Source organism: Thunnus thynnus, chromosome 7 (assembly GCF_963924715.1).
Source record: "Thunnus thynnus chromosome 7, fThuThy2.1, whole genome shotgun sequence".
NCBI classification, from domain to species: Eukaryota; Metazoa; Chordata; class Actinopteri; order Scombriformes; family Scombridae; genus Thunnus; species Thunnus thynnus.
Genome location: NC_089523.1, coordinates 6,485,970 through 6,513,556, shown reverse-complemented (window position 1 = coordinate 6,513,556; position 27,587 = coordinate 6,485,970). Strand labels below are relative to the sequence as shown.

The window sequence follows — 27,587 nt, the reverse complement described above, 5'->3', positions numbered from 1 at the left end:
GTAAAATACAGAAATCCACAAGAAATAAAGCAAAAATTAGAAGAAAGCTTGACAAAAAAAATCACAATTTTGTGTGTTATATATATATATTTTTTTTATCCTATCCTGTCCTATCATCTCCTCATCACCTCTTCGATGAATCCAGCGACCCCTTGTGAGGGTCCCGACCCCAGGTTGAGGACACTGGTGTATGGTATGGTATGGGAGCGCCGTGCGCGTGGGCTCTAGCTCTATGTGACCGTCAGTAACCCATACAGTCACGGCCCGGCCCCCAGCACGCGCCACCTCCACGAGTCCAATCATAACGCTGGAATAACGCTGGGATCGTCACCCCCCCTTCCCCCGCCCCCCCACTCTCCCAACACACAACACGACGCGCGTGACACTTCCGGGCTCATATTGTAAAGCACAATATGAAGAGATAGATGAGTTCACCTGCAGAGCTTGAACGCTGCGAGGCTGGAAGTCGGCTCTGTCTGTCTGTAACCTGAAAAACTGACGGCCGGGCGGAGGCGGACACATTCACAGGTACGTCTCATCGATGTTTAGCTGCAGTTTCGTGTTGCGCGTTTATACCCAGATGTGCGGGATGCTGCAGCTGCGTCAAGCTTTCCGAAACAGACAGGAACCAATCTGGAAGTTTATTCGTTTAACAAATAAAACAGGAGTCTCGTTTCTGACTCGCATTGTTTCGCTGGTTTCATGTTCTCACGAATGTTGCTTGCTACGGTTCTACCTTGCTAGTTATCAATAAGCCAAATTAGAAAGAGCAGCCTATCAAAATGCGGTGGGTGGGCTAATTCACAACTTCTGACCTTACCTGAGAGCTGAGGTTATGAATGTGAATGTGTGCAGCTATGTTACAACATAGCTGCAATGACAATTATGTGTTTTTACAGTCGGGATATATTACTTTCTGCGTCTTAAACGGTGTTTTACATGAATTTAAACACAACACATTTCGAGGTGTTTTATTTTGAAGTTGGAAACCGGAAGTTACTTAGAGGTAGGCCTAATGGTATAATTGACACCGGTAAGTCTGTTTGGATGTTGCAGCTTGACCATCTGTGGCTCACTGCTGAGAGCACTGTACTCATGATGATATCTAGACTCTACAATATGATACTTGTGTCTTTTGTGCTCAGTGAGACACTTTAATAAGGAATTATTATTAACTATCGTGGTTTTTCATGCAGAGCATGTGAGCATTCTCACTAGCAGTAATATGCGCAGCAAAGTGAATATTTATAGATGGAGTGAACTATTATAAACACCAGCACATATTTTTAGATTCCTTGTAAGACACATTTATGAAATGCAAACAAGTAGGACACATTTTATAACATCCTGTGTTTTAAACAAAACCCAGTACTGAAAGTCTTTGACTCTTTAACTTTTACAACCTCAAGCTGCTTTCTACTTTTAGTATCTGTTTGCGCAGCTGAAGTGAGCTGGCCTGTGGCAATGGTTATCATATCATGCAGGTCCATTAGAGCTCTCCTGTACCTACAGACAGAGATGCTATTGTCTTGCAGGGATGGTCCGATGTGATTTGAAAAAACACAAACACACACACTCCTCCTCCTCCATGGAAACAAATTTTCTTAGAAGTGCAAGTGAGGAAGACACTAGTCTTATTATTATGGTGTTATAAAACATAATTTAACTAAATATGATCTTGAACTCAGGAGTCTGTTGATTGAAAGTTAATGTTTCTTCCTTTTTAATTCTATGCATATACCGTATATTTTATCAGATGCCATTGATTTGTTTGTCTGCTGTATAAATAACCACACTCCAAATTCAAGAGAATTAAGAGAGCTTACAGTAGAGAAAGGAATAGGTTGGTGACTGGCATGTTCGCCAGCAGTTTGTGTCACCGTGTGCACACAGAAGCAGAGAAAAGCTGCAGTCTGATCCACATAATCCAACCAATTGTGTTTTGTGCTTACACTCTCTCAGCGAAATCACACGTAAAACTCCTTACTTCTTTTGCAAGCTTTTGATTATGTCATTATTTTCAAATGGGCAAATGCATTTAATGTGTGCATATTTGCCCTGCACCCACACACACACACAGTCTGACCCTTGGGACCTTGTCGTGTGCTGTTGCGTCGTTTCGCCACAATGGCCACGTTGAAGTTTCTGCAAGACTTCAGCCTGCCTGCTTAGCTGAGTGGGTGAAGGCACGATGACGTCGGCACACAAAAGACCCCATTCACACAATCTCTTGAGGAAGCAATGATTCGCTCACACACACACACACACACACACACACACACAGACACACACATGCCTGCTCACCCCACCACTACGTAGACCATGTCACAATATTGCTCAATTAATCCAGTAAGTGGAGGCTGCCTGCAAAGCGCCTGCTTGTTGTATAAAGCTGCCCATTGAGCAACTACATATTGCGACTAACCATTTCTCGCTTTTAAAGGTAAGAGATTAGAGTTAAGCTTTATTGTGTGTTGCTGTGTTGGAAATTAGGTTCTTGATCTTTTGCAGAGACAAAGAGGAGTTGGACTTGTAAATCAGGTCGTGTATGGATTTTTCAGAAAGCCCCAGACCCAGCCTGTTTGTCTGAAACCACCAGGGGGCTGGACTTGTTTCTTTTGGTTGGTAAGTTGCTAAGCAGGTCTGGAGGTAATGCATGGAAGAAATTACAGGTGATACTGTGTGATTGATGCTCTACTCGCACAGATGCATGTTAATAGTGACCCAGTGTCTGCAAAATGCCTTTTATGTTAATGTCAGTCAAAAATGTTCTCCTCTCTGATCTGTGACTGCTTCACCTTATCTCTCTGCTCTTTTGTAATCGTACTAGTCGTACCTGGCACTGGCACTACACAATAGCACTCCCTGATGAATGTTGTGTCAAATAATCAGGCGTAGTGCTGAAATGATTAGACGATTATTCAACAGAGAATTAACCAACAGCAGTTTTAATAATTGATTATTTAAGACATTCATCAAGCAAAAAAGCCATTTAATGGTTCCAGCATCTAAAACGTGGAGATTGTTTGCTTTTCTCAGTTTTAGATCATTGTAAACTGATTTTCTTTGGGTTTTGGGCCTTGTACTCTGGCAAATTGTGATCAGCATGACTCACTATTTAAACGATGACTCAAAAAGCATCTCTCATCAAAAAGTAACTGAGAGATGTAGTTACGGACCACACCCATTCTATTTACTGGATGTAGTGACCGGACACAGTATCCTTTTTCTTCCAAGTCAAGATCTTGTAACTTAACAGTTTGGTTAGAACAGCAGACAATAGCACCAAAATGAATAAATCATCAGTGACCTCTGAAGGGGAATTAGGATATAGTGGTGGCAAATAGATTTTTAGCTCACTGCAGTTTTATGAGACAAAAATAAAACGCTTTAGTAGCTCACATAAGAAAATTCATAGTTGAGAAACCCCGCCATTGAGCTGTTCATCAAGAAAAAAATTTTCACATTATTACCTATACTGGAAATTGAAAAGTTGGGTGCATTTAAAGCTTGTCTTATGACCTAAAACTGCTGTCCAAATGTCAGTGGAACAAGTTGAAGTCTGCCAGCATCCTGCTCTGTTTATTCTTTTCCTCCAGTCTGATAGTTTGTTTATGCCAGATGACCACTGCACTCCACTGTGGCCTTCATGCCGTCGACCTTGACTTCCTGCATAAAAATATGTATTGCAAGAGAATGTCAAAAAAGCAAACTAAGAGTGGAGGATAGCAGCCTTGGGGTAAAACATCCATTTTGATAGGCTGTAGCATCCTGTTATGAAGCAAGGCGTCCTGGCCTGGCTGGGTAACAGGACACCAGCAGAACAACAGCGCTGTAGAGAAAGGAGCCCATGTCCCACAGGAACAGATGGTAGTCTGGGAGAACACTGTTGGTAGAATCTTTGATTTATTTATGAGTCTCTAAAGGACATTTGAGGGATGAGTGTATTCAGGAGGGAAGTGGGGACTCTGTGTGTGTGTTTGTGTGTGTCAGTGGTCAGTTTTTGGAGGAGTAGGGTGAAGGGTGTGGTGCTTCAGCAGAGCAAGATGAGCCTCTCCCTCATATGAATAATGAATTGCTGCTGCTAAAATAGACTGTTGGGAGCCTTTATACAATGTATGTGTGTATACTTACACCATTTTGACAGGGGACACTTTTTTTTTTTTTTTGCTGCATGATAACAAAGACAGTTGATGAGGGACTGAACAGAAACGTCAATATACATCAGGTTCTTTCTCACACCGGTGGCCTCAAATGGCTGTGTATGGACTTAATTACCCCAAAATCATGTTGTGATGTGATGTCATTGCTGAGTCCAGCCATTTTTCAGTTGTGCTTAGTAACCATCACCAGCAGTCAAATAATAGTGATATTTGTAATGATCTATAATAATAATGTTAGAAATAAAGCTGACGATTTTGTGTCATAGAGGTAACAGGACAATCTTGAAGGGCTGTAAATCAAACAAATTTATTTGAATTACAGATATTGTGCACCACTCACTGATCCAAATTTACTCCTATCACAACTTTTAATAAATACATTGTGTGAAATCTATATAGAGCAGCAACTAATGATTAATTTCATTATCAATTAATCTGCTGATAGTTTTTTTCAATTAATCGACTAATTGTTTGGACTATGAAACACCTGGAAACAGTGACCAATGGCCGTCACAATTTCCTAAAGTCCAAGTGGATGTCTTCACATTTCCTGGTTTGTTCAACCAACAGTCCACAATCCAGCGATATTCAATTTACTATCACATAAGACCAAAAAAGAAGCAAATTCTCACAAATGACTGGTTGGAACTGGGAAATGTTACTTTTTGCTTTGAAAATTATTGAACGGATGAATCAATTATCAAAATAGTTGATGATTGCTATTCCTAACCAATCAATCAATCGACTAATTGTTCCAGTTCTCTGCTTTATATTTAGGATAAGAATAGTTAGTAACATGTTATCACAAGTCCATACTGTAGTAATTAGGGAAAACAAATCAGAACTGAGCTACCAAGAGAAATGTGCACTAATGTGTAAGAAAAATGTTTACTACCATTTGTCATTAGTGAACTAATAGGGACAATTTATATATCACACCAGCACTACTGTTGAAAACTATCACATACCAAAAACTGGCATTAAATTCACATCAGATTCATTTTCTTGTTCACTCATTCTTTGATCAGACAGTTTCTGAAATCAAATTTTTGCCTATCGAAATGCATGTTTATACTTCTACGTGTACATTAAGGTTTTAAACAAAAAAAGCACTGTTTTGGTATCTGACCAGAACTATTTAACGTTGTTGCTGAATTCATCTTGAATACTAAGAATAGAGTTGGCATACATTTGTTAGAATATAGAGAGCTAGTGATGACAGGAAGCATGTCAGGTGTGGTGATGAGATAACCTAAACACTGATCTCTGTTCAGAACTCTGGACAGCTCCCAAACTCTGCCAGCACCCACAGTACATACAGTATGTTACAGTCTCCACCACCACCCTAGAAGATCTGAGGGAGTTTCCGTGCGTCCAAAGACATTGTTAGAATCAAAACTGGCAGGCAAGGGAGAAGAATTTGAAAAATGCACACATCGAGTACACACACCTTTCTCCCAGAGGAAATGTGCGATAGACAGAGTAAAACTCCATTACACTCTCTAAATCTTACGTCACAGAGTGTAATGGGCACAGCGTGGCAAGTGGATCTGCTACTTGGCAGTACACACACTGGAGCTACTACTTATCTGCTCCTCTCTCAGCTATCTCCTTCTGTCTAGTGGCTTGTACCTTGTCACACACACTCACTTACGCTCAGTCAGAAACCTCTTACACACTGTGTCACACTTAGTTTCGCTCACGTCTGTGAGAGACGATCTTTTTCCATTTCATTTTTTTCACTTTCTCTTCTACTTTCTTCACTTTCCAAATCTTTTTTGTTTGTTCCTCCTTCTCTTTCCTTCTTCTGCTCTCTTTCTTTTTTTTTTCCCTTCTGTGACACTAACAGTGGGTGACACTGACAGTCGGTTGTGCTGTGTTCTTTGTGGGGTGCACTGGATACAGAAGTTGCAGGGAGGCAAAGGAACATATAAAAACACAGAGCTGGTGTGTTTGTCACACCATGGTTTGCCAAAAACAAAATTTCTCCTCTGCTTTTTCCTGAATACTTGGAAAAAATGTGACCCATTGTTTTGTTTCAGTTTCTGAGTGTGTTGAGGTTCTTGTGCTCTAAGGCTACAGAAGCTCAGGATTGTTATAGTTATGAGCATGATCTCATTTTGAAGCTATTTTAACAATATAAAGGATTAATGTCAGTTCTTTCTTTTCATTTTCTTTTCATTTTTCAGGCCTAGTGTGGACCTGAGGCCATTTTATTCCCAGGGAGTACAAGCAAAAACAAGTGTGGAATCAAGACCTTTAAGAAAGACAGAAGGAAGAAGGAGTGGGGGACTGAAGAAAAGAGGGACCGACTGCAACCGCAGGAGCAGAAACTTTTTCTCACAACTCGTCTTCCTCCACACTCTCTCCTCACCACTCCTCAGCTACTTTACAGCTTCACCAACATGAAGCTGAAAGAGGACCTGAACCCCATGCTGCTGCTCCTCTTCCACCTCATGGTGTGGATCTACACCTTCATCACCTTCCTGCCCTCCTACATCCTCTGTTGGGTTTCCCGACCTGACGGGGTCTTCTACGGCTCTGAGGAGGAGCGCGCCAAGAGAGAGAAGGCCCGCTCGGTGCTGGGACGTCCCGAGGGACCCTACAGAGCTGTGAGCGCCACCAAAAGACTGGTGACATCGCTGCACCCGGGAGTGGACACCCTGGATAAGATGTTTGAGTACGCAGCCATGAGGTTCCCACATAGAGACTGTCTTGGCACGAGGGAGGTGATCAGCGAGGAGGATGAGCGACAGAGTAACGGGAAGGTGTTCAAGAAGGTAAAGAGTGATGCAGAAAGTGTTATTGTCAAAGTAGCAGAATACAGCAAGTGAAGAAATCACATAACAGTTAATGTAGAACAAATAAAGAGCATTGACACAACATAAGAGGTACTTTAAAAATGCAAAGTCTGTAATCTTTTAATAGCAGCAAGCAGAGTGCACAAAATAACAGCAGTGATGCTTTGACACAAGACTAGGGCTGTCACGAATACCTTTTTTTGGGCCTCAACGCTTTGGCAGCAATTATTGGAATTTATTTTAAGCTTTGCTACGATGAGGGTGGGGCGGGGGCAGGAATGAAGTTAAGTAAAGTACAGCCTTAGACTTAGACACTACTATATATCTTCATCATTTTTGTGACATTCATTTTCAGTCGATGCACCTACAATAACTGATGACAATTAACTGTTAGCCATGGTTGATAAGGTAACATCAGGTAAAACAGCAGGTAACTAAACATAGTTAGTAAGTTGTACTAACATTAACCATAGCTTAATCACAAAAAAAATTGAATGCATGGTGTTATGTGTACAACCAAGAAACTACTTATGTTTTTCAGGTGATTTGACAAACTCATTGTAGAGTTGTGATGTGCCAGTTTCTTTTGGCATATCTGGCACTCAGCTTTTTGGGGGCCGTCTTCACAAATTTTGAAGTAATTCCAGATGCTTGACAACTTTTTGGACATCTTGCCAAAACTGTAGTCACATGCCCTATGATGTTGCATTGGGCAAGCAAGGTTTCATGGGTAGACAAGATGAGAGGAGGACTTAAAAATGAAAAAAAAAAAGCATTTGGGTCATCCCTACACAAGTCATTAATTAAATTTCTGTCCAATATAAAGACATACAAAAAATAACATAACATGGTCAGTATAGAAGTATAAATGAATTAATTGCCTTATTTGTATAAGCAGTTGTTCAGGCATGTTCAGAAATTGGAGATGAGATTGTATGACTGATTATACAATATGAAGGGACGACGTTTACAGTGGTATAAATAGGAAGCAGGATGGGCTTGGACAAGAAAAAAAAAGGAAACACAGTTTAGTTTGGATGGATTATTTCTCCACATGGGGCCATAGAGTGCATCCAAGAAATTCCCCAGTAAAGTAAGGAATAATGTAATTTCATCATTTTTTTCATTCAATAGTAATTGTACTAATTACAATGTACAGAAGAAGAATGATTATTCTAATTAAAGGGGTTTAATGCTCACTAATACTATCTCCCATATACAGTGCATACAGTATGGCTCCATAGGACAAAACTTGGGGGAGTTGTTGGCGCCTTAAAATATTAAGTTGGCAATATTCTATACATTTTTTTATTGTCAGCAAATAGGATGAAAAGACCAACACCAACACTGTGTTAGTCTATCTCTCAATAATTTCTCACATCCCTAATCTGTCTGTGACACTGAGCTTCAAGCTCATTCTTTCCTAAGGAAGACAAAAATCTTTAAAAACAAGTCACAAATATATACTTTAATTTTTTTAAAAGGCTAAAAAATTTACTAAAACAGCTGGGAAATGTAGTTTTTAGCAAAGGTTACTCAAACTGGACTAAAAAACTGCATTTTTGGGGACTATTTTCAACTGCAGATTTGCTCTGCTAATGAGCATTTACAGCAGCAGGATGTGGGATATACATCCTGCTGCTATGTGGGATTGACTCAAAATATGCTGAAGAGCCCATGTTCATGGTAACGAAGGAACATGTCACCCAGAGCAAGTGTGGCTCACTGATGTGTTTTTAATTGTTTTGGACAATGATGGAGCTCTGTAGCACAGAGATATATTGGGCTTTAGCTACACATACTTGTTTGTTGGATCAGTTCATTTTTAGTTTTTTGGTCTTTTATGGGATTTGTTGATCATAAGAAACAAAGAATATTATCAGATTTATCCTTTATTTTGTGTCTGCAGGGTACAAGGTGAGATGAATGGAAAAGCGACAGAATAAGAGATTGCATATCCAGGGTCGGACAGTGATGTCAATGAATTTAAAGAAGCTTCACAAAGAATAGAAAAAGCAGAAGGAGTAGAAGGAATAGAATGTGGAGGAGTGAAGGAGAAAAGGTGTCAATGACTGACAGCTTTGGAAAGGTAATAAGGAGTACAGAGAGTGTGAGGTGTAGAGAAGTAAAAGCTGCTACAGCTGATTTTGAATGTTTTTTCTGCATTTGTCACATTGTGCTGAGAATGAAAATAGGATTGTTTTAATTGGTCAGCATTCCTCATTATAACTAGGGAGCAAAACCAGCTGTAAGCTAACTCTTCTTAGAATTGTAATATGTCACCTTTCAAATGTTCTTCTGTGATGTTTTTTTCAACCAGCTGTCTAGACAAACCACTTGTAATATATTCAAAGTTATCATCATTGTCACCTCCTTTGGCAGACAGGTTGTTAGTCTTCTAGACACCCTAAATCCCTTTGACCTTACAAATGTCGAGAGGGTACAGAGAAGAGAGAGAAGTAGGAATATGGAATGAAAAGAGGACGCAGGATGGAGACAGCAGTCAGGAGTGGGTGTATGGAAAAGGAATAAAAATGCAGCAGAGAGAAGATGACAGTTTCAAGGCAGTTTTGTGCTCACATATAAGCCATTAGCATTTTGTTTTTGATGTGCTTTTGATAGAAAATATGCTGATTTATACAAACACCTGCATTCACAGATTCTCTCAAAAAAAACAACAAAAAAAAACATACCACATAATTTACCCAAGCAGAACACTGTGAGGCAATATTATGTGTATGTTTGAGGTATGCATGGCGCCTGCACAGTCAGGAATGAGCCAACTTTGATGTGCAGTTACATTACCACACTAATCCCAAAAGCCTGATCCTTCTAATCCATTTAAACCCCACTGTTGAAACATGTATTACTGCAAGAGAACGTGTCTTAGCTGTTTAGCTCTTAGCCATTGTTTCCAACCAGTGGAAAGCAGTATTGTACAGTCATCATTACTTTGCGCCTTTATATGTGCACTACCACTTATTAACCATTAGAAGCCACTATAACCTCACAAATGCATGTACAGGAAGCTACTATGAGTGTGTGTATCTGTGTGTGTCATCAGTGGATGAGTGTTGCAGAGTATATCCAGAAGCCCATGTTTATCTTCTCATGCTGGCGATGAACATGAAATACTGCAGCATGAGAATGACAGCAGATGAGGAAGTAGTTGTGTTTGGCAATAGTGACCTATTGCTCCCTTCCCTGTGACATTTTAATTTAAAACAGGCCAAACATATGCCTGTGGGATGTAACTAGCAGTGCTGTGCTCCTGTGGTAAAAATGTTCCCTCCTACACAGAATAAACTAAGTTATCCTCAACTGTCCTTTGTGCTGTTAGGGTCATGCTGATAGATAATACAATACTTCTTTTATCTTTAATATACTTCTCTCTCACACCTTCCTCTTCCTCCCACTGCAGGTGGTTCTTGGTGAGTACCTCTGGCTCTCTTATGAGGAGACCCTCTCTGCAGCGTCCCAGCTGGGCAGTGGTCTGGCATCACTGGGGCAGCGACCAAAAAACAACATCGCCATCTTCTGTGAGACACGAGCTGAGTGGATCATAGCCGCCCAGGCCTGCTTCATGTACAACTTCCCATGTAAGTTGTCTGTAAATATTTCAACAGAAGGATAGAGATAGATAAAATAATGTCAATACTTAGTGAGAAGGACCTAAGGTGTGAAGTAACTTAATTTCTATTACAAGCTTAAGTTTTTAGCCAAGGGATGGCAGTTGGTCGGTCGTCAGATGGTCTGCCACTTTGGTCCAGGCTGAACTATCTCAACAACTATTCGACGGCTTGTCGTGAAATTCTGAATTTTACAATGTACTTTCAATTTAGATTGTCCTCTACTCCAACTTTTAAGGAGACACTGTGTTCTCATCGGTTGGGATGTTCCCACTGAGCATCTTCCAAAAGTGTCTGAATTAGACTGATATATAGCCATTTCTGTTTGCGTGTGTGCGCACATGTTAGTGGTTTCAGTGTACAACTTGTAACACGAAGAGCCCAGCTGAGAAGGTCAATTTGTCCCTTCTGTTTCGCTGTTACATAAGTGTCCCATTTCTTCTTGTTCACTCTGTCTCCTCTCCATCCGTTTCAAATTCTTGTGATGGAAACTACTCACAATACTCACAACAGTACATTTTTATTTTAGACATGTACACTGTCATGTACTCAAACATTGGTTATATTCTTAACAAAAAGGGCCCTTTCAGCTTGTATCACAGTAGCCATAATTTTTCTGATGGAAAAAAATGATCAGAATTGTAAGGTGCTGTACTTGTCAGACCAAAAAATAGTTTGCTTCCTTAGTTGAATAAGTTCAGATGACTTATTTATCAATAGCATAAGGCTGCTTTAGCTGGTTACAGTGTTACAGAGAACATTATAAGTATTGTGGTCATTAGTCTATATGCCACCTCTATCAGAGGTAATATATGTTTGTATTAAATCATTTGTCAACAATAAAAAAACACAGAGAAGGTTTAAAATCCTCACATTGGTTGCACGTTCGACTTATAGAGAGCAGTACAGCAGCAGCTTTCTGCCTTGAAGGATTACACACTGATTTACTCTTTAATATGTTATGTACCAAAGATTACTTTCTCTATTATGAGCATTCACCGCAGCACTTTAGGTTCATTAAATCTTTTTGATTGTCCTGAAAGAACCCTTCATTATCTCCGTGTACTTTAGTTTGTGCTCCATTAAACTGTCATGCTTTGAAAATACGCTGCAAGTAGAAGGCAATAAAGCATCTTTATAAAGCATCTTTCTCTCTTCCAAACACAAACAGTAGGACAGTGGAAAGCCTGGGGGCCATGGATAACACATAATGCGGGGGGTAGAGAGGAGTTAAAGAGGACGGAGGAAGAGACAGAGGGGAGGAAAGAGAGAGAGAGAGAGAAGTGAGGGGTGATGGCGTCAGTGGAGGGGTGAGAGAGTCTACGTGAGCATCTGATGTTGACAGAAGCATCAAGGAGTCAGCCAAAGGCCCCCAGTGAACTCAAACACTTTGTGTGTGTGTGTGTGTGTGTGTGTGTGTGTGTGTGTACATTGTATATTCACTGTATATTGGCTCTTTGTCAAAAGGCAAATGTGCTCATCATTTCTGAGTTCTCTGCACTTGTCATAATACAGTATATGAATCAAATAGACGGGATACAACGAGCAGCAATTACACTGCATTCATTCTCAAAATAATGCTGTTGACATATGGAAACCTCATAACTCCAGTTTTGGCTGCTTTTTATGCTTTAATGTCAGGTGAAGGGTTTTAAAGCACTCTGTGTTGTTGAGGAAACGTGACTCTTGGGGCCCTTTCGAGACGTCATTTGTTAGGAATGCTATCTGAAAAAGTGAAATTTTAGAAAAATGTGAATTTGTGTACATATCAGTTGCTACTGGAGCGAGGATGTTTGCTAGGTTCTCTGTATTAAAAATGAGTTGTAGAGAGTACAGCGGGTTCGTGCATGTCACTCTGGGGCTTAATCCCGTGTTTAGATCTCACGGCTGGAGGTGTCATGGCCCTCATCCACACACATAGTGGCAGAGCAGGAAGTATTGGACCTCCATGACGCAAGAATGTGATGTCACTAAGCCCTGTCCCATAAACCCCCGTGTCTGTGTCAGTGTAGGGATGCATGGTTATTCTGTGTTAGCCTACCTCTCCCCCCTCACTCCCTCTCTACTGTTATTCCTTGTCTCACCTTTCACTCCTTCTCTTCCCCTCTCATCCCTTTTCTCTTCCTCTGTCCGTATTTTCTGCAACTGGGGAATTGGGGTGTTGACCTGAAAGCTGTTTGCTACTGTTGCTCTGATCTCCTCACAACCACAATGTACGCACACACACACATATGCACACTCAGTACAGATAAGCTGTACATGCAGTACCGTAAATGTAGGGCAGATTTCAACTGAATCTTTCTATGCACGTACACTACATGGCCAAAAGTATATGGACACCAGAGAATTACACCCATATTTTGTATTCCTAAATTATACTGCTAAGATTTCACAAAGTAGTGAGGGGCTCTGCAGAGGCCTGTCAAGTTCTTCCACACCAAGAAAACCACTGTCATTGTCATGGCCTGGTCTTTCAAATGTCTTTTTGTACTTTTAACCTATATAAAAACGGCCATTTTAAACTGCACCACCTTAAAAGGGCTCCGCTCATTGACTCACAAGTTCAAATCATAAGACTGAAACTGCGATTCTGTTGCCTTGACTTGGCAGATTTTTCTCACTTTTAACAAACAAAACAAAAAACATTTCTAAGTCTAACTTGACATCTACATGTTAGCCGAGGAAGACTCAGACTCAGTCCCACTCCCTCCTTCTATCACAGCTCATCATCATCACCCGATTAACCACAAGAAAACCAGAAATAACTGCTCAGAATATTAAGCTGACATCAATTCATAAGTCAAAAGAAAAAAATTACATCATCTCATAAATCAACAAATTGAGAATATATAATTTGCAACCAACACAAAAATAGCTCTAACAGTCATATTGAGGTGGGAAAGGGTCTTCCCCAAACTGTTTCCACAAATATGGAGGCACACTATTGTCTAAAATATATCTGTATGCTGCAGCACTAAGGTTTCCCTATATTTGAACTAGGTGATCTAGACCAAACCATGACCCATTACTAAAACTACACAGAAAAGTATGTGGCGACCCCAGTCCACCTACTTTTGACCAGTATTGTGAAGATCTTCCCGAAGAAACACAGTTTGGCATAAGTTGTAATTATTTTATTCTGAAAATGATGTAATTAAACTCATCAAACTGTATCGTATTCATCACATCAGATGGGGACGACATTGATTTTAATAAAAGGATTCAAACATTAACCCTTAATAGCTCTAACCACTGACTCTCCCATGTGGACGCATGTATGCAAGCACACATACCAGCACTCCGTCAGACACATGCACTTAGTCGTAACACACACACCCCCTCACATACCAATACTGTTTATATTCCCAAAAGAGTGATTATAATGCAGTGAGAGCTTGTGTCCCATTGGCTAGGAGGCTCTGCTGAGGCCTCTGGAGGTGCCTGATGATGTCACCAGAATGGGAGGAGCCAAAGCACAACCGCTGAGTTGTGTAGACAGAGTGCACGTACATTGTCCATCTTCACACGTGTTTCATTGTCTAGATGATGACTCTACACACACACACACACACACACACACACACACACACACAACACCACAAAGTACACCCTCAAAACATATCATAAATACAGTCCACACACAAACAGTTACTGCAATAAAAAAACTGAGCATTTAAAAAATAAATATTTTAAGTCAGGTTATTTCCCATTTATTACGTACATACATGTGTACAGATGTTTCTTTTTTTATCTATTTGTTCTCAGCCAAACAATTTACTGACTGCGTCATCAAGCATTTAAGTCAAGGGCCTAAATTACACTAGAAAAAACTTTCTTTATACTGGAATTGCCACTTGTACTGTAATGACTATATTACTGGAAGGGCTCTCTTCCACTCTCTTTGAACTTTGCAGAGAAATCTGGCTGATATTCTGGAGAATGGCTATATTCCAGGAAGTATAACTAAACTAACCAGTCACCAGTGTTTTTCCATGAAAACCTACGTACTGTATTCTTGCAGAAGGGTCAGTGTCATTTAGTCAGTATTTTACCTGGTTCCATTGATTTACAATATATCTCTTTTTGACATGGTGATTGCTGCCAAGAAAATGTACAGCAATATGAAAAAACAGCAATATCACAGTAGCCTAATTTGGTAAAAGCTTCTTTGAATTTTGACAGTGCTTCTGCTACAAGATCCTTCATAAACAAGTCTGAACTCACCAAGGGAAAGTAGCCTTTTAAACTGATAATCTCAATATTTATATTATATATTTATAAAGCTGATATCAATAGAAATATAATTAGAAATGGATTAAATGCAGCATGGTTTCCTGTGAATCCATTGTGTGTGAAGGCAATTTGAATCCAGCGTGGGAATGGTGGAGTCTGTCATTAACACTGAAAAATACTGTATAAAGAGATAATTACTGAATGCCGACCTTAAATAGTATAAAAGACGGGGGTTTGATTTCATGAAAATCTTAAGGATTATACCTTTAAATCAATATGATTTTAACATCCATCACCAAAGGCACCAAAGCTCTGTATCACTAAGTGAAATCAACTTGGCAGTTCTTTCTCAGGGTTACCTTAAAGATATGTGCCTCTTGTTACGTTGCAGTCACCAGGGCCTGTTACATTATGTTTAGAAATGGTTTACTGTGCTACAGGACTGTCGTGTAAATACAGCAAAGAAATAAGGCCAGTACAGTTATAGAAATTAGCAAAAAAATTGTCCAGTTAATCAGTTTTGCTTATTTTACAATATTTTGGATTCATTTTTGATAATAATGTTTTTTTTATGTGTGTGTGTGTTTCAGTGGTCACCCTCTACTCCACACTGGGGGGTCCAGCCATTGCTCACGGGCTGAATGAGGCTCAGGTTACCCATATCATCACCAGCAGAGAGCTCCTGGAGACCAGACTCAAGGTTAGAAAACATTCACTCTCTCCCACGCACATGCACACACACTGGAAATTGGATGATTGATAAATGTCTACATATATTTCAATCATCACAGGGAATCTAAAGGCATTAGAGAGAAGTGGTATGTGACCATAGAGACTTAAAAATAAGAAGTGCACATGCTGGATGTTAAGGCCCAAAAATTAATCCCTAAAGACAAATGACGTTCTTGCGCTTCATTTCCCCTTTTTATCAAGGTGGCATAAACACAGCTCCTCTGCTAAATCTCACACATCATCCTCTTAATCCTCTCTTATCCCAAATATTAAAGAGGATGATGTGCATGGGATTTGTAGTTAGTTGTCAAAGAAGAAACCTGGTTTCCATCATGTGCTGATGTATACACTTCATGTGTATGCTTGTAATAATTGTGCACACTCTTTTGTACTTTTGTATGTGCGTGTCAGCCTATCCTCATTGAAGTTCCGAGGCTGCAGCATATCATAGTCGTGGACAGCACACCAACGTCATGGCCCGGCTACCCACGTGGCATCAGCGTCCACAACATGGCTGCTGTTCAGAAGCTGGGAGCCAGGCCGGAGAATGGTATGTCTTTGTGTATGTTTGTGTCCGTTTGGTTAAAAGAAAAAAAAAATTGTAGTATTTTATTTGCTCACTTTAGTTTGTACAGTTCCTTATTATTAGTATGTATATACTGTATATGTGTGTGTGTGTGTGTGTGTGTGTGTGTGTGTGTGTGTGTGTACACAAATAAAATTGCAGTGACAAACAAAGGTAAGACCAAGGCACTTTACTCAAAATGAAGAAATGTATGCACTCTTGCATTTTAGATTATCAAATACTCCCCTCAAAAAGTTGCAGGTTTTATATTTCATGGTGAAAAGAGGGCAACAATATGACACAAAAGCAAGTTGTTGGCCATATTTTAACAAAACACCTCTTAAACCCATTGTTTTTGCTCAAATATGGATAACGGAGAACAATTTTGGTCAGTTTCTCTTCAAAGGCATTCATGGTGTTGTTTGTATAAAAGAAAAAGTGATGACAGTAGTTGTGTGAAGAATGAAACAAGAGAGCTTTAGAGAGAATATATGCATATACAGTATATCTCACCTCCACACACCTGGCCAATCACTGCATCGAGTAAGTTGGTGTGAATGTCAGATTGTTTTGGAAACTTACAAAAATTGTGGGACACCCCCAGTTCTCCATCTCCATCTCATTTATACTGTACTGGAAACTCTTCTATAGAGTACTTTAGCAAATCAAGTTGAATGAAGAATTACCATAAGGCAGATGAAGATTGATCTTAAAACTGATATAGCCCCACTCTAAATAGTAGGGTTTTTCCTTGCAGTAGGGTGTGGGGGAGGATTGGTATAAGTCCCATTAGGTCATGTGAATGAGGAAGTGCTCACATCTGTGTCAGATTAAGGTCGATATGATGCTTATTCAGTTAGTAGATTGGATGGATAAGGAATGATCCTTTTTGCTTTTTTGTGGCCTCTTGAACTGACTGACCCAAAACAAGAGAAGCTGGTACCATCCTGTGCCGATAAAGAGGGAAGGAAGTAAGTTCAGAAAGGGAGGATGGAACACAAGGATATAGGGGAGGGTCATGTTTACACACAGTTCTGTTAACTTCACATGACATCAACTCTCAGAGCACACACTCCTACATGTATGCGTCGTATCTGAGTAAGAGGAAGAAGAGAGGCCTTCCCCTTGTTTCTGTAATCTACTTTACTCTCCTTTCTGCTCCTTCATGGCTCCCTCCATCCTCTGTTTGGTTTTCAGGGCCTGCTGTGCTCGGACCTCTTAATTCTGTTTGTGTTCCACATGATGCTGAACTGAGAGGAAAAACAAGACCAGACTCATTTTCCACATGAAGAGTGCAGATAGCCTAGCAAACCACCAACTGGTTTTGTTTCTTGTTTAAAGACAGTAGGAGTCCCAGAGAGGGATCAGAAGGCAGGAGTCTCATCACTCTGCGCCCTGTCATCTATACATGTCGATGTCTTTTCAACTATCTTCTAGTTATGTATCCATTAATTTAAAAAAAACATGCACCACATCCTTGCTTGGTATTGATTGACCCTCGTCTACTGGCAGACAATGATGCAAACAGTCAACCCACTGCACAACACGATGCAACAACAGAAAAAGGAATCATGGGAGTTGTAGGTTAGGCCAAAGCAAATAAGGGAAGCCATCCCAAGGTGTCAGTGTGCTTCAACAACAGTGCTTATAGCATGGTATCTGAAACCCCCTCCTTCCGCACCATCCGCCGTCAGAATTGCAGGGGTAGTGTCTGACAACTTTTGTAACTTTCTGAAACCGGCAATCAGACTAGCACATCTACTTCACACATCAATCGGCCAGGTGTGCAGATGTCAGAAAGTAATCTTCTCTCTCAAACTCTTTTTTTCATTCTTTACACAACTATTTCCATCAACTTTTCTTGTGTACAAACCAGGGCAACACCATGAATGCCTTTGCGGAAAGACTGTTTGAAGTGTACGCCGCCATACCCATTTGAATGATTATTCCATCTAACCGCTGTTTATGACAGCAGGCTTGTTAGCCTTCAACTGGCCTTTCAGAACACAGATGAACACTTTTTCAGACTAGGACACATCATATGAACTAGCACATTTCAAGCATACCCTGGCCTTGAAATCTGTGTGCCTCCAAGGACAACACGGAATGAGTATATTATCCAACTGCTGCTGCATATTTATTATATTTGAGCTGGTAAACATTATTTTATTGATATGAAAAACTGATAACAAGCCATGGGTCACATTGCAAATGCAAATAATTCTAAGCTTTTAAACCTGCATGGCTTACCAATTGTAAGGATTAATTGCTTGCTGCCAATTGAGTTAAAAGAATAGGTTCAGATTTTTGCAGGGCTACTTTATACAATGTTAACATGCCAATAGGTGCATTTATAGTTATGGGTTGCTGTAATCATTACACTTCTTTGTACTGACTTTGTGAAGCGTTCCCTCCTAGCTTGACCACAGTAGAAGAGATAACGGGCACAATTCATAGTCATTATTCTGTGTAAAAATGCTTTCTAATGTTCACCTGAAGCTAATATAAGGCTTCAACTGTCTGAGTTGATCAAATTAAGTGGGTATTTTGCAAGTAACAGTCTTCTTTAGTTCAAAATCCCAACTTTGTGTTTCTCACTGAGCCATGGCAGAGGTTTGTTTGCCAGGACAAACATCAGCAGTAAACCTACAAGTGAATACCAGAGTAAAAATACACACTACTCAGCTAACTCAGACCACTGAAGCCCTCTGATAGTTTTGGCTCAACTAAAGAATGCATTTTTTTGCAGAGGATGAGGACTGTGGATGTTTAACCCATAACTTATACAATGTAGTTGCAGTATGAAGGGATTGCTTCTCAGCCAGTATGGTGAAAAGAATAGTTGAAAGAGCAAAGACAGGGAAAAAAGAGCAAAGAAACAAGTTCAAGGGAGCGAGAGGAAGACAAGCGAAAGAGGAGAGATGAGTAGATGAGGGGAAATGATGTTTTTGGCTGGCGCATTCAGACATAAACTTTCTATTGTGCCAAGAGGGCCCTGATTGTTTTTAATATGACAGCTGACAATTTTCCATCCCTGTGTTTAAACTTTTTCACAGTCTCCATTGAGTTACAGACTCTGTTAAATATTTGTTTGGCCTTTGACATCCAAGGCATCTTCTTTTGTCTCTCTTTATCCTGTGCACATGCATCACATACACCAATAATTATTAGTTTGACAGAAGCAATTACTTTTATTCAATGAATGTGTCTGTGTTTAACATGGATGCATTTTTGTACATGACTATTAAAATTTAGTCTGTGTGTGTCACGTGTGTGGTCACTTTATGTATAAAGACGATATACACAAATCACAGCACCATGTTGTTACAATAATGTGGTTCTGTAGTATTCATTATGTGTGTGTTTCTGTTCATAATACAGCAGCACGTGAGCGTAAGCAGCCACTGCCTTCAGACATTGCAGTCATCATGTACACCAGCGGATCAACAGGTGTCCCAAAAGGCGTCATGATCTCCCATAGCAACATTATTGCTGGCATCACTGGAATGGCCGAGCGGATACCCAACCTGTGGTAGGCACCACATAAATACATGCAGCACATTTCCATCAATGTCTGGTCAGATTTGTAATTTAGTTTAATTATTCTTTGATTGGATAGTTCCTGATTTAAATCATAATTTTGTAAATTTTAGATTGTATGTTTTTAGGCAATGTTTCTGTATGGCTGATTGTCTTATTCAACAATTAATGTTTGAGTAGTCAGAACTTTTTTATTGGTAAATAGAAAACAATGTTTTTCAGAACATTTTATATTCCTCAAGGCAAGGCATCAAAAAAAGTATTATTTTCATATCAGTACCAAAACAGATAAGGTATTGGCACTGGTTCAAACATCAAGATACTGAACTCCAAATTGCTCCCGATGGTTGCACCAGCGCCTTGTGTGGAAGCTTGCTGCCATTGGCGCGTGAATGAGCAGCAGAAAAAACATTGCAAAGTGCTTTGGATAAAAGCAATATATAAATGCAGCCATTTTTTTTACCATTTAAAGTTCCTTGAGTCTTTCTTTCACTGAGGTTGCCAGGCAACCAATGGAGAAAAGTCACTGCCTCCGGCCAAGAAATAGTCCAGTACATACACCCCTGCACAATCACAACTTGTCATTTCTATACTTCTGTGTTTGTACGGATTAAACAAATGAGATATAATGTGTTAATTAGTGACCTGCATAGGCAGATTTTCTTACCTATGGACAAAGCAAGGCTAGCTGTTTGACCCCATTTCCAGTCTTTTGCTAAGCTAAGCTAATGCCAGAGTGGTATCTCTCCTCATCTAAGTTCCGGGAAGAAAGCTAATAAGTGTGTTTTCCAAGATTTTAAACTAATCCTTTACCAATTCAAGCCATTTGATTGGTGGAACTCTTTGTGGGAAATGTGCTGCCTGTTTCCATGACTCAGTTCAGGGCAAGAAAGTCGTATTTTTATGCTTTTTACATTACTAGTGTTGTGAGCTGAATTATACATAATTTCCTTTTCATTTCTATTACTATTACTGTTTGCCCACAGTGAGCAGGGTGCTGCATGTGCCTAAATACATTTATGCATGAGAAAGTCTCCATAGTGCTTCTGATATCAGCACACTGAGGACATTAACTTCTTCTTATCAGCTGTTTCCAACTCTCCTCTTCGACTAATCTCTGCTGTCAGGGGCTATATGCTGTAGGCTGTAAGGTTGTCTGATAACACTGTGTTTAAGGACAAATGCCAAAAGATCTATTGGGCTAACTTCCTGGTCGGGGCCTCAGTGTCAACTGAGCACGTGCAGAGGTATGAGTCAGCCAGCTAGTACCATCGTACAACAGAAGTGTTTACATTAAAATAAAAATCAACCCCCTCTCTCTAGGGAATGAGACGGGGATGAGAGGAAATGCAGGAGGGAGGGAGCGGCGGATGGAGGGAAAAAACAGGGAGGATGGGAGTCAGGGTGAGAAGGATGGAGGTTAGAGGTTTGATACGGCTGTTGGCTTTCCTTTGTGTAAACCTCCTCCCTACTGTATGTGTGCCCAGAATTTCATTAAAATGTGATTTCCCACAATTTGGATGATCCAGAGGTGTTTGTATTCAGATAAATATGTAGCCAGTAAATCATATTTAAGTCAGTTGCATACATTGCACGTGATTCAACAATCATAAACATTCATTACCATCACATGACTCATGATCCTTGTGATCATGATAGTTTGTACTAAAGCTAATTATTCAGTAGATCAATTCATTACTTTAGCCTGAAGAAATTAATCAGACCTGACGCTTGACTGAGTAGGCACTGATTACTTTGAGAGCTGTATATAAGAGTGTCTTTGTGTTTACAGTGAGGAGGACACCTACATTGGCTACCTGCCTCTGGCCCATGTACTGGAGCTGAGCGCAGAGCTTGTATGTGTTTCTCATGGCTGCAGAATCGGATATTCTTCACCTCAGACTCTTGCTGACCAGGTACAGTAAGACTCAAACAGGAGTCTTTATGTGTTTCATAATAAACTTAATCTACCATATGCAATCAATTTTTTTGTCAGATGAGCTCTTTTCACAAATTACATTGCCCTTGACATACAGTATGTTTATATTGTATAGTTAAGGCTGGTTATCGAACCTCAATACTTTAAGTAGCAACCACAATGCGTCCATAGATCTGATTATGGAAAACTGTGAAATATCGAAAGCTGCAACAAATCATAACTTTGCATCAAACCATAACTTGTAGGCTTTTATACTATTTTTAGGTAAACTTCTTGTGGCTGTTGGTAAAACAAAAGAATATCAATGCCCAGTCCTGTATGTTTAGCTCAAAGGGAATGTGACACTAATGTCAGCATCAGGGGTTTGATTCCAACTGAAGTCGCTCGTTATAAAAATGTGTGCATTGCTGACATTTAGCATGCACTGGCCATCACAGGTTTTTTGCATTCTATTTGCAGGTACAAATAATCTTAGCATTATTTGCTAAGATTATCAGACTGAACAGCAGTAAATGTATCATTGTATCTGTAAAATCAAATTAATGCATTTCTTTGATTACACATAATGCAACGATGAACAAAAAATCAGTCGGAAATAATATTTTTAATCTACTGTAAATGCAAATTAAATGCTGGAAACCTGAAGTGTCTAATAATTATTGTGATGTTGCCTCTTTTTTTCCCATCCATAGTCAACCAAGATCAAGAAAGGAAGCAAGGGAGACACCAGCCTCCTGCAGCCCACTCTGATGGCAGCTGTGCCAGTATGACAGTACACTCAGCACAACACTATACTGCATTATATTGTATATAATGTTTGTGAAGCCTGAACATGTCTTTTACTGAGTCACCTTTCCTTAAATCTATGTTTCAAGAAATGCTCTTGGCTTGACTTTGGGCTCATCCGGCAGTATATCAGATTGAAATCTGTCTTTGTTCGTTCTCCAGCTGTGGAGGAGCGTTGACAGAGTCCAGCAGGCAGACTGTGACGTAAATACTCTCTGCCTAGCATCACTGGATGCTGCTGCTCTGTCACTTAAGAATTAAAAAGTGGAAGGTTAGACACCCAGGGGCTAAAAAGGTATATTATAAGGTTGGCAAGTTCTGCTCATCTTTGAAGTGATTAATCCAGTTCAGCAGCAATGACGCCAGGATGGGCTTTACTCAAATCCTACTGGCTGTATTTATTTTATCTCTGGCAACATTCCAACAATTGAGCAAAAGCGGGTGTTCCACCCTTAATAAATGCCTTTATTTGTTTTACAAGGAGTTTCCAGTTTAGGGAAAAAAGTAGGACACACAGTGTGAACTGATAAGTAGAAGTTTGCAATCGGGGTGTAACCAATAATGTGCTCTGATACAGTGTTCACACAGACATCAGTGTGGTTGATAGATTATTGCACTCAAATATTCAAGGATTAAAGCTGCTATAGTTAATATATTTATATAAACAATTGATCAAATGACAATGTGTATGGGAAAAGGGTCACTCATAGTGACAAACCTGCAGAAAATTATCACCCCACTCTGATGCTCTATGGAGTTCAGCTCATTGCTGCCCCTAAATGACCAAAAAACCTATCAGTGCAGGTTAAATGTGTAAGTTCTACTGTAGCTACTCAGCTAGCACTAGTTATCTAGCTAGCTACAATTATTCAAATATTTCCTACACTTACTATCACAGCAGTTACCATACATCATACTTTTGCAATGGTCATCTTTATAACCGTTGTAGAGCGGATCACATCAACAGTCTGTCAATTACTGATGACAACATTTGAGAAGTGGCCCACTTTTTGTGTTTGTAATTTCCAGTGACTTGTCGATTAAACTTTTTGAGTGAAGAATTATTACTTTCCTCCAGTGGCAGAGTCAGGCTATCAGAGGGGCAGGGGCAAAAAATATAAAGAGATCTCGATATATTCAATAGGCCCCATCAGCAGAGAGCAACAATGCATTTTGGACCATCCCCAATTAAGATGAACATTTCATTACAGTTTCATGACAGGATACATTTTTGAAATCTTTTTAACATGCCTAGGCAAAGGTTTAAGTTCTACTGAGCATCCCTCTAATTGCTAATGGCTAATGCAAACGTACCTTTGTCTCTCTCATCTCCTCCCTTGCTGCATTTTGCAGATCCCATTGTATTGTCTTCAATTCTCTGTCTCTTCTTGGCATTCTGTAGGATAATTTAGTGCTAATCCCCCTCTCTACAAGTTCAAGTTAATCCAAGTTTAAGGGCTGTAAATGCATTTTGAATGAATAATACTCTAATGATTTCCTTAAAGATTTTACAACACCACAAAGTTGATTTCCACTTTGTACCAAATATTTAGTTTAGAGATGGCTACGTACATAACTAGCTAGCTAGCTACTATCCATCTAGCATATTGTTTAGCATGTTATACAGCTTTGGACAGGCCTAAACATAAAGCCAACTTGAAAATACAGTCTACTTGCATTAGTAATGCATCCTTACCCTTATTTAATCCATACACTTGTTTTAATTGCAAAAAACTTTGCTATGTTACCTACCTCACAAATTGTCATGGGATCAAGGATCAAGGTTACAGCATAGACTGCTCTGACCCAAACAATCTAAACAGGGTTTGACTGCACAAACTACTGAGTAGTGCTGTTGGGGTTTTTTTGTTTTTAGTTTTTTTGCTCACTAGAAGGGCACCCATACAGAACCTCCAACTTACCCCATAGGGACACTGCATTACATCCTCTTCATTTAAGGGGCACATCATATTTTCTCACTTCCAGGGGAACAATCACATTTTATCATACTGTGGGGGCACCCTAGAGGGCACTTTCGTTGTATTTTTTTTAACCTCAGGGGGACCAGGGCACCCCCAAGTCTGCCAGTGCTTTCCTCCATGCATTATCTTGTTTACCAATATTTTCAAGCTGCATTAACTCAAAGTCAGGGCTCATAAATTGTGAAGTCCTGACTCAGCTTTGATGACGCTGCTCCTACCTTTGATTCAAAGTGGAGCTATCTTTATTAAAATATGTTTTTGTTTTCTGTTTTGTTTTTTTCCATCACATGAGTGGCTTTCATTACCACCCATCCATTAATGCTAAGGCTACCTTTTTTAAAAACAAAAAGTAATGGAAACAAAACCTTTTGTCCAATGAAAGCATGTACTTATGGTGTATGACTACTGTCCAAACCCATGAAAATTTCAAAACCCCAAAGATGTGTAATGTGATGTCTTTAATTAATTATACATAGATATGAAACTTTAAGCACTGACATGGAGAAATTTGACATTGACAAATTGTAATTCAACAAATTACAATTCCATTGCTGTACACCAACTAGTTTGAGACAATACGCCCCTCTCGCTGTATTCTCTCTCTCTCTCACCATGAGCACAGCCCCATTACACCCCCACCCCCATCTCCCAGTGGTCGTAGCGTAAAGGGCAGAGGGCCCCAGTGTCTGGAACCATTCACAGCTGTAAACGGAACGTGAGAAAGCCCCATGTGGTTATCCCCACGAAACACACTGATGCACACACACATACACACACATACAAATTGTTTGCTGTGATATGACAACAGGCTGCTGCATGAATCCTGTATCGACTTCCTCTCTCACTGCCTTAGCTTCACGCACACAAACACACAGCGAACACACCCACAGGGACCAGCTGGTTTTTATTGTTTTTTGTTTGTGCCCTTTCCCCCATTTCACTGTGAGTCCAGCTTTTGAAGACAATCTGATGAATTGGATGATGAAGTATTCTTGGTCAATGGGTTTCCCCAACCACTGCTGTCCCCTTGACTGGGTTATAATCAGGGTATAAAATAACATCAATTAATTTAATTGACATTCCTGTTCCCAGTCCCATTCTGTTCCTATCACCAGTTTTATCCACTTTATCATCTGAGCTAAATAGTCAAATTCATTGCATTAATGCATGTAAGGTGAAAAGTTCCCTCATAGTGCTGAAATCACATAGAATTGTCAGCCAACTCTGCAGCTTTCTAATCATTTTGTATTTCAGGTATGATTGAGCCACAGTCATCAACCTGCAGTGTGCAATTTCAAACAGAAAAGCTCAAATAAACCAATTATTCTATGCCCAGCAGTGACTACAACCACAGAATGGCTGATGAAAATTTCCAAGCATCTAGCTACAAAAGAGATATATATTTTCTTGGAATTTGATAGAAACTAAAACAGATCTAAAAGAAAAGTGAATATTAGCTCAGATGAATGCAAATGTTGTTTTGTGTCTGCTTGTTGTTAAAGTAGGCAATAGTTTGCTAACAGCCATAAGCTAGGGATATGTGGTAGTTGTGTGTCTTTCAGCTTTTTTCTGCCCCCTAGTGGCCAAAAGTTGATGATTGCCACTTTAAGTTTTTCTGCATTACTAAATGCAATTTCATCTCTTTCCCATTTTGCTAAATTTTGCATTTTGTTCTAGAATTTTACAATTGTAAAACTAATTTTTACATTCACAAATCATATCCACCTTAACCTTTCAGAGTAAAGATTTCAGATCAATTATCTGAAGTTTCATGCACAGACTTCACTCACTGTAACAGGTGGAAGAATTTAACTGCAGTCCTCATTTAACCCAGCCAGAGATCCATCCTTGTGGATTGCTTTGGATTTCCCCTGGTTTTGTAGGTCATTTGTTGTGTTGTCCATTGGGCAGTATTTGCTGTTATGCAACCAAACTGTACAAAGACACACATGTTCCATGTTGTTCTAATTTGTTCCTCTGGACTAGAGAAAGTTGTTTGGTTATTTACATGTTTTTACAACCTCTGGGCCACTTAAACATAAACACAAAATAATAGGCATATATGGTGTTTAAAACAACTTTATTAGTGCATTGAGATGGGGTCATATTAAATAGCTCCAGAGCCGAGGCCTAATTTCAGGTTCCTGTCATTTCCCTCTCAAATTTTACTATCCCCATTAAACAAAACTATGCTAACGACAAAGAAGCCCTAAATATCAAATATATTATGTTGGTTCTGACCTTATCAAGTATGTGTGCTTACTTCAGATCACTCTGGCTGTGGTGGAGGTCTCTAGTGTATCTTTGCTTTAGAGTCCATAATAGACTCTCCACTTGAGGGTGTCACAGCTCTGGCTGGGTGCCATATTAGGAGCTGTTATGGCAAAGCAGCTGTGCTGTACTTCTTATTGCTCCAACATATATCTTTTCACTGGGTGGATAAGTACAAAAACATGATAAATGTTGGTCAGTAAGTCATCTTATCTTCCCATACTGTCTGGCTGTCTCTTTCTCTGTATTTCCATTTTATCTTATCTACAACATTTTGCTTCCTCTGCATCAGTCTTATTGTCTCTACTGTTTTGACTGCTTTCTGTCATTAATTTTTTATGTGTCAGTCTATATATCTCATCACATATCTTCTATCTCACCTCTGTCCCTGTCCCCCTTCCCGCAGGAGATCATGGATCGTATCTATAAGAACGTGATGACAAAGGTCGAGGAGATGAACTGTGTCCAACGAACACTCTTCATTCTGGCATACAACTACAAACTGGATCAGCTCGCCAAAGGTTATAGCACACCTCTATGTGACAAGTATGTACATGAGTTACTCCAGTGTCATTTTCATGAGAGATTATAATATATGAATGATTCATTTTAGAAGTTCTTCAACCAGTAGAGCTTGTAATTCTAAAATGTTTGTAAATGCTCATTGTCCACTCCCCTGATAATCTACCTCAAATTATCCATTTAGGTTGGTCTTCAGGAAAATTCGCTCTCTCCTCGGTGGTCAGACGCGGGTCTTGTTATCAGGTGGAGCACCGCTCTCTGCTGCCACGCAACGCTTCATGAACGTGTGTTTCTGCTGCCCAGTGGGTCAGGGATACGGCCTGACGGAGACTTGCGGCGCTGGAACCATTAGCGAGCGTAAGCAACAGTGAGAGTCATACATTAGCATACAATTAACATACAAAAAGGATATTTAGAAATATAC

General features: G+C 39.8%; 1 protein-coding gene across 5 annotated transcripts in view; it reads left to right on the top strand.

The window, feature by feature from the left end:
- Window positions 1-340: 340 nt before the first annotated feature.
- The window catches only part of acsl3a (acyl-CoA synthetase long chain family member 3a), a 33,542-nt gene continuing 6,295 nt past the window's right edge, over window positions 341-27,587 (top strand). For 2 of the 5 annotated variants that reach the window (XM_067594026.1, XM_067594025.1), the window contains exons 1-10: window positions 341-528; window positions 6,353-6,943; window positions 10,386-10,563; window positions 15,417-15,526; window positions 15,970-16,108; window positions 19,505-19,655; window positions 21,456-21,579; window positions 22,295-22,366; window positions 27,048-27,187; window positions 27,348-27,520. In XM_067594026.1, coding sequence (XP_067450127.1) covers window positions 6,569-6,943; window positions 10,386-10,563; window positions 15,417-15,526; window positions 15,970-16,108; window positions 19,505-19,655; window positions 21,456-21,579; window positions 22,295-22,366; window positions 27,048-27,187; window positions 27,348-27,520 — 1,462 coding nt within the window. In that variant the 5' untranslated portion in view covers window positions 341-528; window positions 6,353-6,568. Of the gene's footprint in view, window positions 529-2,513; window positions 2,626-6,352; window positions 6,944-8,885; window positions 9,054-10,385; window positions 10,564-15,416; window positions 15,527-15,969; window positions 16,109-19,504; window positions 19,656-21,455; window positions 21,580-22,294; window positions 22,367-27,047; window positions 27,188-27,347; window positions 27,521-27,587 lie in introns of those variants that run through there. The other 3 variants (XM_067594023.1, XM_067594022.1, XM_067594024.1) reach the window with 3 other exon arrangements.